Consider the following 12,017-nt stretch of genomic DNA (forward strand, 5'->3'; position numbering starts at 1 on the left):
TGCGATCGCTCGCTTTCATCTATCCAGGGTGCTGAATTGACATGTCTGAATGTTGGTGATTTCACAGAGGCTGGGTCACTGCGTTTTGCACATTTGCCCTTTCTTGTTGCTGATTTCCATCACTGAACTTGATGGGTGCATCTTTTTCGCATCACTCCAGGGTGACTTAGCAGTGGCCACTTTATGGCAGGATGGCTCCATGCAGTCTGGCATGTTTCGCATGCCTGCCCCTTCCTGCTGGTAACTTGCTTTTTATGGCAGGTTGGTACCCCGGGGGCAGGGGGGGGGGGCTGTCCTGACAGATTGTGCACAGATTCCTTTTTCAGTCTTTTCTCCTTCTGAAAAAATGGCTTGCACACAAATAGTAAGAAAAATACATAAAACAATCCTTTTTATATATCTCAAATTATTTTCCTCATATTCTCCAGGTACAAATTACTTAACCAGGAAGAAGGCGAGTATTATAATGTGCCGATACCAGAAGCTGATGAAGATGGAAATGCTGAATTGAGACAGAAGTTTGAGGTGAGAACGTATTGCCATGAAAGGGGTGCTCATATCTTAGGAGTATTTAAAGCAGAGAAGTGTATAGGGTACAATATGTGTTTAGGAGTCCATTCTCAAATCTCAGAGGTTTTTCCTGTAGAAACACTACCTAAAAAGTAAACATTTCAACACCTCTGGTCCCATCAGGAAACACTATTCTTTTCTAGCCAGCAGTTTGCTATGTTTCTACTACTTTCAGTATGTTGATAATTCCCATTTTAATATCAATACAAATTTCAGCACCTGTCATACTCACTGTTTTTTACAATTTTGAATTGGTAAATTACACATACATCATTAAGTATGCATTCAGATTTGCAGAAAGATGTGTTGACTTTGTAACATGTAGAGGTTTGTGTCAGTTTCTGCTCATTTAGGAATTCACTGAAACACACCCTTTGCCCAGGGGTTCCTAAATTTTGCTTTCAATTTCAGTCTCTGGAACCCACTAAAACCCCAGTTAAGTAGTTAAGCATACAATGAACATTATTTTTCAATCAACTAGACAACTTTGAATTTTCTTAACTTTGGAGTATGTGCACAAAACGTGTGAATACTAATCAACTACATTTCTTTCTTATTTAAATTCACGCTGTTCTTATTGTTTAATTATTCTGATTAGATAATGAAAGCCATACTACCATTTTTAAGCTTGTGGTGCTCTTAAAAGGCACTCTCATTCTAGCATTCTGTATTCTTAGTTCACACCTCCAAGTTGCTGAGTTGTGGGGCCATTTTACTGTACATTTATACCTGGAATGGCAGCAAGCATGCAAAGACCTGAAAAGTCCATTCTTCTCTCCATCCCCCACCCTGCTCTGCCTGTTTGGTCATACAATCAGTGCTGCTAGTTCTGCTGATACTACCTTCTCATTTCAGAGAGGGCTTTGCAAAGGTAACAGGAGGTGTACAGGGCCTGTCTCTATAGCAACCTCCTTTGAGTAATGGGCCCTGGGAGAGCATTGGTCCCTTCCAGGCTCTTCCTTTATTCTGATTGCTGGTTTCTGGGTCAAACCAGGTGTATCTGGTAAAGCACCAGTGTTTCAAGTGAGAGACTGGAAGCCAACAGAGAAATTTAAACCTGCTCAGAAGAGAAAATGCAGTGGGTCCTGAACATGCTGAACCCATTTTTAGTGTATGGCACTTAACTTACATCTTGTTGAAGTACAATTTAGTTTACCTTAAAAGGCTTTATACACAGCAATTATTAGTGCAGGATCTCTTCAGGGAAAAATATAGCAGGTCAACTAACTCAAGCACAATACTTGAAGAGAAATCAGTACAATGCAGAGTTATGACCTGCAATTTGAATTAAAAAACGTTGCTATTAAATAATACTGCTGATAACAGTTTTTCCTAAATTTCAAAAACTTCTGTTCCAAGTTAGAAAAAATACGCAAATTACACATTAGAGTCTCCTGACCTCTAGATATTGAATGATTATGTGCTTAATGACTGCTTATTTAAAAGTTTAAAAACAATATTACTTGGATATATTGTCAGCACTAGAAGAATATAACCCTGATTGACATAATTACTCAAATTTGAAACAGGTGCTCAGCATTTAGGGTGACAGATGTGGCTATACATTTTAACCATGATTCCTGTCTGGGTATGATAGAGAAAACAATTGCAAAAAACATTTTCTTTAGGTGTATTTCAAATGTAGATAAGTGCAGCGTCGTTTACCAAAACTGTAAATTCAAAAGGAAAACAGGAGGGGTAAATGCTAATAAGAAGACACATAAGTAGCACTTCTGAGTTCAAACGACATACAATAAAGACAGTGTCAGATTCCCTGATCAAAGGTTTCACAGAAACGCTTACCAGGGCATCTCCCATCGTGTCATTCTCACAAGTTACAGGATGGGAGGAAGATGGGAGGGGTGTGTGAAGTTGGAATGTAAGGGGTTGTTTTGGCTATAAGCACATCAAGGACGTGAGGTTGAGATACGACAGGAATACCATCTGGATGGGAGGGGGAGTGACACGCTTTGTGGGAAAGGGGACTAGCTAAGGGAATGTAGTTTAAAGTAGGTTTTGGCGGGAAGTCTTTATTTGCAGCTTGCCTTCTGTACTGTTCATTATGCTTCAATAAAACAGTTCAAAGAAATCCAGTTTCTTTGTGTGTGTGAATGCTTGAATGAGCAGGTGCTGACATTAAGCTGCGAAATTCATAATTCGAAAACTCTTCCTGAGAAAGCAATCAGCTGAGAGTTGTCGAACCATGCCTAAGCACGGGAAGTCCCAGGCAAAGCAGCCATCATCTCTGCCGTCCTTGGAGAGAACCGTGCTGTATGCTAAAGTGGCAGAAGAAAAAATCGAGACAGAGAAGAATTCAGGGAGTGGAGACAGCGAGTGCGAGGTGGAAACCTGGCTAAACCAGATGGAGTTGGAAAGTGCCCTCCATTCCCTAAATTTTGTGACAGAACCCCAGACACTGAGCGTTATTATTGAAGAACCACAGGCAGCACCTTCCCAGGTAGGTGCCAGGGAAGGCGAGGCAAGACCTCCCCCACCTGTGGACATGCAAATAATAGTGCGAAGCCTGGGGTCGCATGGAAACATTCCAGATCCTAATGGAACTCCCCAAGACATCCGCAATCTGGAAGCTAGGATGTCTGCCATGTAAGTGGTCTTGCAGCAGGTATCGAGAACTCTGGAGACCATGGCATACCCTTTGGCAGAAATCTCGACTCAGCTGTCGAGAGCAGAGTCGCCAATCGGGCGAGGGAGACGATGTACCCTAACCCCAACCAGGGATTTCGAATTGCCAGTGAGACGCAGGCGGAACGGAGGCCACCCAGAGAGCCAAGGAGATGGAGGCAGAGCACTAGCCAGCAAGGCAACACAGGGCACAACCCCAAAGGATATACAGGTCAAGTTTGATGGCGACCCAAGACAGTTGGCGTTTTTCCTGACCACCATTTCCATATACATGAGAGAGTATGGTTCCTGTTTCCCCACGGAGTACAAGAAAGTTAGCCAAGTGGGTGCCATGCTCAGAGGGCCAGCTGCTGAGTGGTTTGTGCAGCTGCACGATGCGAGTGCCCCAGAACTGGGTATCCTGCGGGAGTTCATGAATGCCCTGAGGGACCGGTTCAAGGACCGACTGGATAAGATGAGAGCAAAAACCGGCATCCAACAGCTTAGGCAAGGGGGGCGGACTGTGGCAGAGTATACCATGGAGTTCAGAGCCCTTGCTGGAAAAGTTATGGACTGGTCTGAAATCACTAAGATCGACTACTTTAAGGGGGGATTGCAGCCAGAAATCCTTAGGTGGGCACTCTGCCGTGGAGACCCCCCCACTCTGAAAGATTGGATCTGACTTGCAGGTGAGGTAGAGAACACCCAATACCAGTTCCTCCGGCAGCTTCGAGCTCAAGCAATGGGAAAAAATACAGTAGCGCCAAGTCAATTTCCTTTTGCCCAGCAAAGACCTTTCCGCGAGAGGGAGGATCGAAAAGACAAAACTGGAAAGAAAAGCCCCTGTTTCAAGTGTGGGAAGGACACACACAGAGCAGCTGAATGCCCAGAAGCCATAAAAGGAGCAACTAAACCAACTAAAACCCCACCGCCCAGACTCAAGGAGGCAGCTGCAAGCGCGCTGGCTCGAAAAGAACCCGAAATGGAAGCTCAACCGGACTCCAAGCAAGAAGTCCTGGAGCCGGTGGGAAACGAGTTTCATCTGTTCTAAATTGCACCCGCAAGCAGGTGGTGACTCCAGGGCACAGCGCACCTACTTCTGACATTGATGACAAAGAAGACCCTTTCGTGAGTGATGATTGTCCCACCTTACTGGTGAAAGTAGAGTTAAAAAACTTAAGAACCAGGCACAAAGCCATTTTGACTGCAATGTTAGACTCAGGGTGCACGAAATGTTTAATACACCCTGCCCTCCCTGACACTCTGAGTCTAAAAACAAAGACACTAAAAAATCCAATTATTTTCCCACAAATGGATGGGTCAGTTGCCCACGGGGGTCCCATGGAATTCAGGACAGAGACTTTAGCCATGCGGCTGGGGGGGCATAAGGAAACCTTGCAGTTTATTGTAGCCCCTGTTGCCAACTACTCTATCATACTGGGACTTCCGTGGCTAAAAAGCAGAAAGCCACAGATCGATTGGGACTCAGGCGCTCCACAACAATGGAGTTGGCAACCTTTTTTCGGTACTCCAACCAGGGCGGGAGGTCACTGGAACCCTTCTCAACCACTCACCCTCACCTGCAGTCTTACCACAATCTGGCATTCCATCTGAATATGCAGACTTTATTGATGTCTTCGATGAGAAAGAGTGCGATCTCTTGCCTCCTCATAGAAAAACTGACTGTGCCATTGAAATAGACCCAAAGGCTAAACTACCAAAGCCCAAAACATATGCCATGTCAGAGACTGAAAAGAACGTCCTAAGGGAATTCATTGACAAAAACTTGGAGCGTGGGTTCATTGAGCCTGCCAATTCACCTTTGGCTGCCCCTGTGCTATTTCAGGCGAAAAAAGGTGGCTCATTAAGACTTTGTACAGACTACCGGGGAATAAATGCCTTCTCAATTACAAATCAATACCCCCTCCCCCTAATGAAAGACATGCTTTCGCACCTCTCCAAGGGGAAGGTGTTCACCAAACTTGACATCAGAGAAGCCTATTTTCGAATTCGCATTCGGGAGGGGGATGAACGGAAAACGGCATTTAACTGCCCTCTTGGTTCATACCAATATAAAGTTCTCCCCTTTGGGTTGGCAGGGGCTCCTGGTGTCTTTATGCAATATATCAATGAAGTCCTCCATGAGCATTTGTACAAGGGGGTCCTGGTTTACCTGGATGACATTTTGATTTATTCTGACAATCTCAAGGACCATGTTAAACTTGTGAAAAAGGTTTTATCCAAACTGAGAACTGCTAAACTCTATGCCAAACTTTCTAAATGTGAGTTCCATAAGTCACAACTGGACTATTTGGGCTATCGTATATCCTCAAAAGGAGTTGAAATGGATCCTGCAAAGGTCCAGGACATCATGGGTTGGGAACCCCCACACACCCGCCGCAAACTCCAAAGTTTTCTCAGTTTCGCCAACTATTATCGAAATTTCAAATCCCAATTTGCTCAAATTGCTTTGCCTCTCACTGACTTATTAAAAACCAGGGGGAGGGGGGAAACCTGCAAAGTTACCTCCCCTGATGCCAAACTTACATGGAGTTCTGACTGTCAAGCAGCTTTTGACAATTTGAAACTGCTTTTCACCCGTGAACCTATTCTTGCCCAGCCAGACCCAACTCGTCCTTTCATTGTGCAAGCTGATGCTTCTGACTCGGCTATTGGAGCAGTGTTAGTGCAAAAAGATGACTCAGGTTTTCCTTGTCCCTGTGCTTATCTTTCACACAAGTTTTCTGACGCTGAGCGTAATTGGCCCATTTGGGGAAAAGAGGCTTTTGCTGTGAAAACTGCTCTTACACACTGGAGGCATCTCTTGGAAGGTGCCCTTTGTCCCTTTGAGGTTTGGACTGATCATAAAAACCTCCAAGCCTTGCAAACTCCCAGAAAATTGAATGGAAAACAGATTCGTTGGGCTCAGCTTTTTAACCGTTTCAATTTTACCCTTAATTTCCTTCCCGGTAAAAAGAACTTTTTAGCTGATGTGCTTTCTCACCTCCCTCAATATCAGACAGCACAAACACAAGTTGTAGACACTGTTTTCTCCAAACAGCAGCATGGAATGGCGTGCGTAACGCGCAAACAAGCGGCAGCCGGGAGAGTGAAAGTGCAGGCTGACTTAAAAGAGGAACTGCTTCAGGCGCTGCCTAACGATCCCTGGTTACAATGTAACAAGGCTCAATTGACTGAAATTGACAATGTCTGGTACTCTAACGGCAGAATCTACATTCATGAGTCTCTTCGCAAAACTATTTTGCAGCGTTCCCATGATAGTAAATCTGCAGGTCATTTTGCCTTTACCAAAACTTTGCACTCGGTAAGACACCAATTTTGGTGGCCCTCCCTTTGGGCTGACGTGCACTCATATGTCACATCATGCCACGTCTGTGCCCTGGCAAAGAGGAAGGGGAAACTGCAAGGACTGCTCCAAACTCTGGCCTCCCCAAAGGCTCCCTGGAAGGAGATTGCCATGGATTTCATTGTGAATTTACCTGAGAGTAAGAATAAAGCTGTGATTTGGACTGTCATTGACTTGTTTTCTAAGCAAGCTCATTTTATATCCTGCACTAAAATCCCGACAGCTCAGCAATTAGCCAAGCTCTTTCTCATGCACATCTACAAAATTCACGTGTGTCCCACATGTGTAATTTCTGACAGAGGCATCCAATTTACTTCTAAATTTTGGCGCGCATTTTTGCAATTAATTGGGGTCCAACAATCTCTCAGCTCATCTAGCCATCCAGCCACTGACGGAGCTACTGAATGAGCTCAATCTACTCTAGAGCAATTCCTACGCTGCTACATTAGTCTTCAACAAGACGATTGGGTAGACCTTCTCCTTTTTGCTGAGGTGGCTTATAATAATGCTGTTCACCAAAGCACTGGCTTTTCTCCTTTCCACATTGTTTACAGCCAGGACTTTGTTCCTATACCTGAGCTCCAGTTGCAGTCCTTGCCTGACTCTTCAGTGGCAGACTGCGCTGCGCAAATCTCCACTAACTGGCCTGTCATCCGCCAGGTGCTGGATCACACTCATGAGACTCAGAAAAGGTTCACTGACTGCCACAGACGCCCTGAGTGGAATTTCAAAGTGGGGGAGCTCGTTTACCTTTCCACCAAATTCTTGCTCTCTCAACAACCTTCGAGGAAGCTTGCTCCCAAGTTTATTGGACCATTTCTCATTACTAAGATTATTAACTCTGTGACTGTTCAATTGCAATTACCACCCACCCTAAAAAGACTTCACCCTGTTTTTCATTGCAGCTTGCTTAAACCTGCACTGGAACGTTCTAAGCGGCACCAGCCTGCAGTAACCCCTCCACCCATCATGATCGATGGCCACCAACATTTCAAAGTTAAAGACATTCTGGACTCTGGTTTCTTTTGCAAAACTTTACAGTACTTAATTCAATGGAAACATTTTCCAGATCCTGAGTGGGTTAATGCATGTCATGTTAATGCTCCTCTATTAACCAGAAAGTTTCATGCTAAGTGTTCTTCTAAGCCTTCTCCTGCATAGTCTGATTATTTCATTTGATTCACAATTGCTTGCTGATGTTTTAGTCTGATTAACAATTGCTTGATTAAGTTTTAGTCTGTCTTGGGGGGCAGTATGTCAGATTCCCTGATCAAAGGTTTCACAGAAACGCTTACCAGGGCATCTCCCATCGTGTCATTCTCACAAGTTACAGGATGGGAGGAAGATGGGAGGGGTGTGTGAAGTTGGAATGTAAGGGGTTGTTTTGGCTATAAGCACATCAAGGACGCGAGGTTGAGATACAACAGGAATACCATCTGGATGGGAGGGGGAGTGACACGCTTTGTGGGAAAGGGGACTAGCTAAGGGAATGTAGTTTAAAGTAGGTTTTGGCGGGAAGTCTTTATTTGCAGCTTGCCTTCTGTACTGTTCATTACGCTTCAATAAAACAGTTCAAAGAAATCCAGTTTCTTGACTGTTTGTGTGAATGCTTGAATGAGCAGGTGCTGACAGACAGCTACTTTTATTTGGAAAACCTTGTATTTTATTTTTATATGCTTGACTTTCATGTCACTTTTTGGCTTGAAGTGAACAATCACAAAAGTTTTTTCAAAGGTTATTTAATAGCTTGATTTTGTATTAAGGAATAAACCAAGGAATATGAGAAGATAGAACTACCAGCAGATTTCTCAAGAGACATGTTATTTTTAGACTATTATTTGTTCCTACTGTATGGCATCTTGAACTTCCTGGAAGCTCACTATTCCTTGGCAATTATCAAAGATAAAAGAATTTGCTTTATAATCTGCATTTCTAGGGTAATCTGGAATAGCAGATGGAAGAGTATGCTTGCTCCCACTCCCCCGGGCAGGGGGTAACAGAAGCAAGCTCACTGCAACTATGTTTTGTTCTTTTTTGTTTGTTTTGTTTTTTCTCCTCTTTGACCAATTGATACTTCAGGTTCTTTTTCCTTTTTTGATTATATTATTTCTGGATCCAGACGGTGCAGCCGTTCTGCCCCCTAGTCCCTCCTGATCCCAGAGGCCAGAATGTACTTTCCTTGAACTGAAAATATCAGCTTTATATCTTCATCTATATAATGAACATAACAGAGAGACTTTATACAGACAATGGTTATATTTGTTCTCATTTTTTAAAGATCTGTATGCACACTCAATAATATAAAGCCCATGCTCTTACGGTCGTTTTGAATCATAAAACAGAATGCAGAATTAATCATGTAAAAGCATGAACTCCTCATACACTGGCTGGACTGAATCAGGGCTTTGCAGAGTGTTACGGAGAATTACTTGTTGGCAGAATGCTGGGAAAGCCTTTAGCCCAGGAGAGATCAGAAAAGTCACACACACCAGGCATTTCTATAAAAATAATTTATTTACAGAAAGCAAAACAAAAACAAAACATATTTAAAGGACTTAGCTCTCATTGAGAGCAAGTCTGGCTTGCTACATATCGGCAGAGAGAAAAAAGAGGAAGTAAGAACAAGTCCGGGCAGGTTTCCTCCCCCCAGGCAATTTGCATGAAGCACGTGAGAGGAGACAATCAAATACAACCTCTTCACCCGGCCAAAATGATTAGGTACAATAGCAGTCTTAATCGTTAGTAGGAAAACCTCAACATTACTCATAGACTTAATCCCTGGGAACTATGAGTCCTTTAAATGTAGTCAGCAAGGAAGCCAAGACCAGTCATCTGCCTTGAAGACCTTTTAGGATGTGGTCTTGCTTGTGCCCAGCCAGACGATGGCCTTTGGTGAAGAGCTCCAATTTTTGAGAACCTAAGACCAGACTAATAGGGATTTCACACTGAAACATCAGGAAAGGTAATGGCCAAAAGATGGGCAAAGAAGCGATAGTTTTGCTTAGGGTCCCTCTCCGTGTACATAGTTTGCTTCTACTTTGCTACCTAGTTTAAGATAGAGCATCTCACTACCGTTTTGTGTTAGAGGCCAGAAGATTGTTGTATTACTATATATATTGGTTATAAATAAGGAAAAAATAAAATTTTAATTTATTTATCCCTTTCTCAAAAGGGATGGATGTCTCAGCTATTATAAATGTCTATTTTTTTATTTTTTTATTTAATTTTTATCCCACCTTTATTATTTTTTATAAATAACTCAAGGTGGCGAACACACATAATACTCCTTCCTCCTCCTATTTTCCCCACAACAACAACCCTGTGAGGTGAGTTGGGCTGAGAGAAAGAGACTGGCCCAAGGTCACCCAGCCGGCTTTCATGCCTAAGGCGGGACTAGAACTCTCAGTCTCCTGGTTTCTAGCCCAGCACCTTGACCACTAGACCAAACTGGCTTTATGCTAATTTTTTGCCCTTTAGAAAAGCAAACAATGTTAACACACTGCTATGCTGGATATAAAATAATAGTTCCCATGGTATTTTCTAACTAGCAGGGATGAGTCTCTGGGCAAATAGCGCAAATACGGAATTCAGACAAATATTCTGAGCCAATGCTCCTGTTTATAAAGTGTCTTTCTATAAAGTGGTGAAACTGTGGCTCAGCTAGTACAAATTTTGTCCCAACTGGATCTGGCAAGTTCAAATTCGGATAGGAGTGCTAATTGGCTGCTGCTTTCAGAATTTGTTGGAAAACCCAGCTCTGCTTTGCCATTCATAGAAGCACTGAGCAGTTCCTAAATTACAGTTCTGAATAAAATAAATGTAGTTTTTAGAACAGTGTAATGTCATGGCATAATAAGAATGATGAGAGGGATGGACAAACATGAAATGTTGCCTAATGGAAGTAGCATGATCATTCAGCTAGGTAGCTGTATGCTACAGTGATTGTGAAAAATACAAATGAGTGCGCATGCAGGCACATGGTATAATACTATCTAACTGCACAGGAAACTGATAATTGTTTGTAAGGACACTTTCATTGCACCAATCCTATACAACGATTATCCTGCAATTTCACTTTTTACCACTTTATTTCTCTCTCTTCTTTAAAGATCTGCAAATTATTCTTGCACACAAGCCTCATTAAACTTACTGCTTTTCTCCTATGGATACTCTATAAGAACTCAGTAATTGCTTGGGATCACAATCTTGGTCAATGATTCCAGCTGTCAAATGATGCTCTTATAGAGGAAAATGACCAGTTAGACGGATAAGCGGCTGTAAAGATGCATTTCTTGCTTAAGGCAATTATCCTGCATTGTGTCTGCTCCTCAGGGTGACATTCCTGGTACTATCTCATTTCCCCTGTTTTTCACCTGGCACAGAGCAACTGGCAATTCATTTTTACGGACTTCCCATTCTGCTGTCCTCATTACTGTATTACATTTGGTTTTTATTTGTTATTGCTACTGATTACTATGCTTCAGTGTCTTTGCTGCTATTACATTAGAAATAAAGCAGTTTTTCTCCCTTTTTGCCTTCTTTCCCCCAGGGTTGCTATTTATATAGTCATTTCTTAAAGGTGGTTTGTATCCAGTATTCATTTACATTCAAGTTTCCTTCTTGTTTTATTTTTTATTTCTGAAATTCATATGCTGGTCCATTTTGGCCACCTTTTTAAAGATGCATTGTAGCTTTCTAAAATTGTTGCAACTGCTATTCTCTATATAAGCGGGTATAAAATAGCTTGCCAAATGTAATAAATTTATCTGAATCTTTTGTCTTTCCTTGAAATTTGAAATGGTGCATTTTTTAAAGCACAGGAGTAGTTTATTTTATTTCTTCACTAATGATACTTCCAATACAACCTCCAGAATTTATTGTGTAGTCATACATTTAGAAAGCTATATACTATTTATGAAATTTATTTTTCATAAGGTATATAATTACAATGTATGTAGCTGATAAATGTTGCATAATGCCTGAATTACTAATTTATTTAACTTTTTTCTTAGAGATACATCATACCCACTTAACAACTACTCATTCAGCGACTGTTCAAACTTATGACAGCGCGAACAAATGGTACTTATGACCTGTCCTCATATTTACATCGGTTGCAACATCCCTGCAGTTACATGATCACAATCCTGGCACTTGGTGCCCAGCTTGCAATTACAACTTTGCAGCATACCACAGTCATGTGATCACCATTTGTGATCTTCTTCACTAGCTTCCTACAAACAGTCAACCAGCAGGAGGTCGCAAATGGCAACCACGTATCATCCTTGCTTAACAGTGGTGCAGGATTTGCTTAACAACCACAACTGGAAGTGCCAGAATTTCCATTGCAAAGTGGCACAGTCACATGACATTACACTTTACAACCACGTTACTTGGCTATGGAAATTCCAGTCCCAATTACCATTGTTAAGTGAGGACTACTCATATTACCTAAACT

The 12,017-nt window shown here is 42.3% G+C and overlaps 1 protein-coding gene across 1 annotated transcript in view; it reads left to right on the top strand.

Moving 5' to 3' along the window:
- PRKCA (protein kinase C alpha) overlaps window positions 1–12,017 on the top strand; it is a 219,713-nt gene that overhangs the window by 165,000 nt on the left and 42,696 nt on the right. Inside the window, exon 8 of the mRNA XM_063293481.1 lies at window positions 429–525. Coding sequence (XP_063149551.1) covers window positions 429–525 — 97 coding nt within the window. The remainder of the gene's footprint in view (window positions 1–428; window positions 526–12,017) is intronic.

This window comes from Candoia aspera, chromosome 2 (genome assembly GCF_035149785.1).
Source record: "Candoia aspera isolate rCanAsp1 chromosome 2, rCanAsp1.hap2, whole genome shotgun sequence".
NCBI lineage: Eukaryota > Metazoa > Chordata > Lepidosauria > Squamata > Boidae > Candoia > Candoia aspera.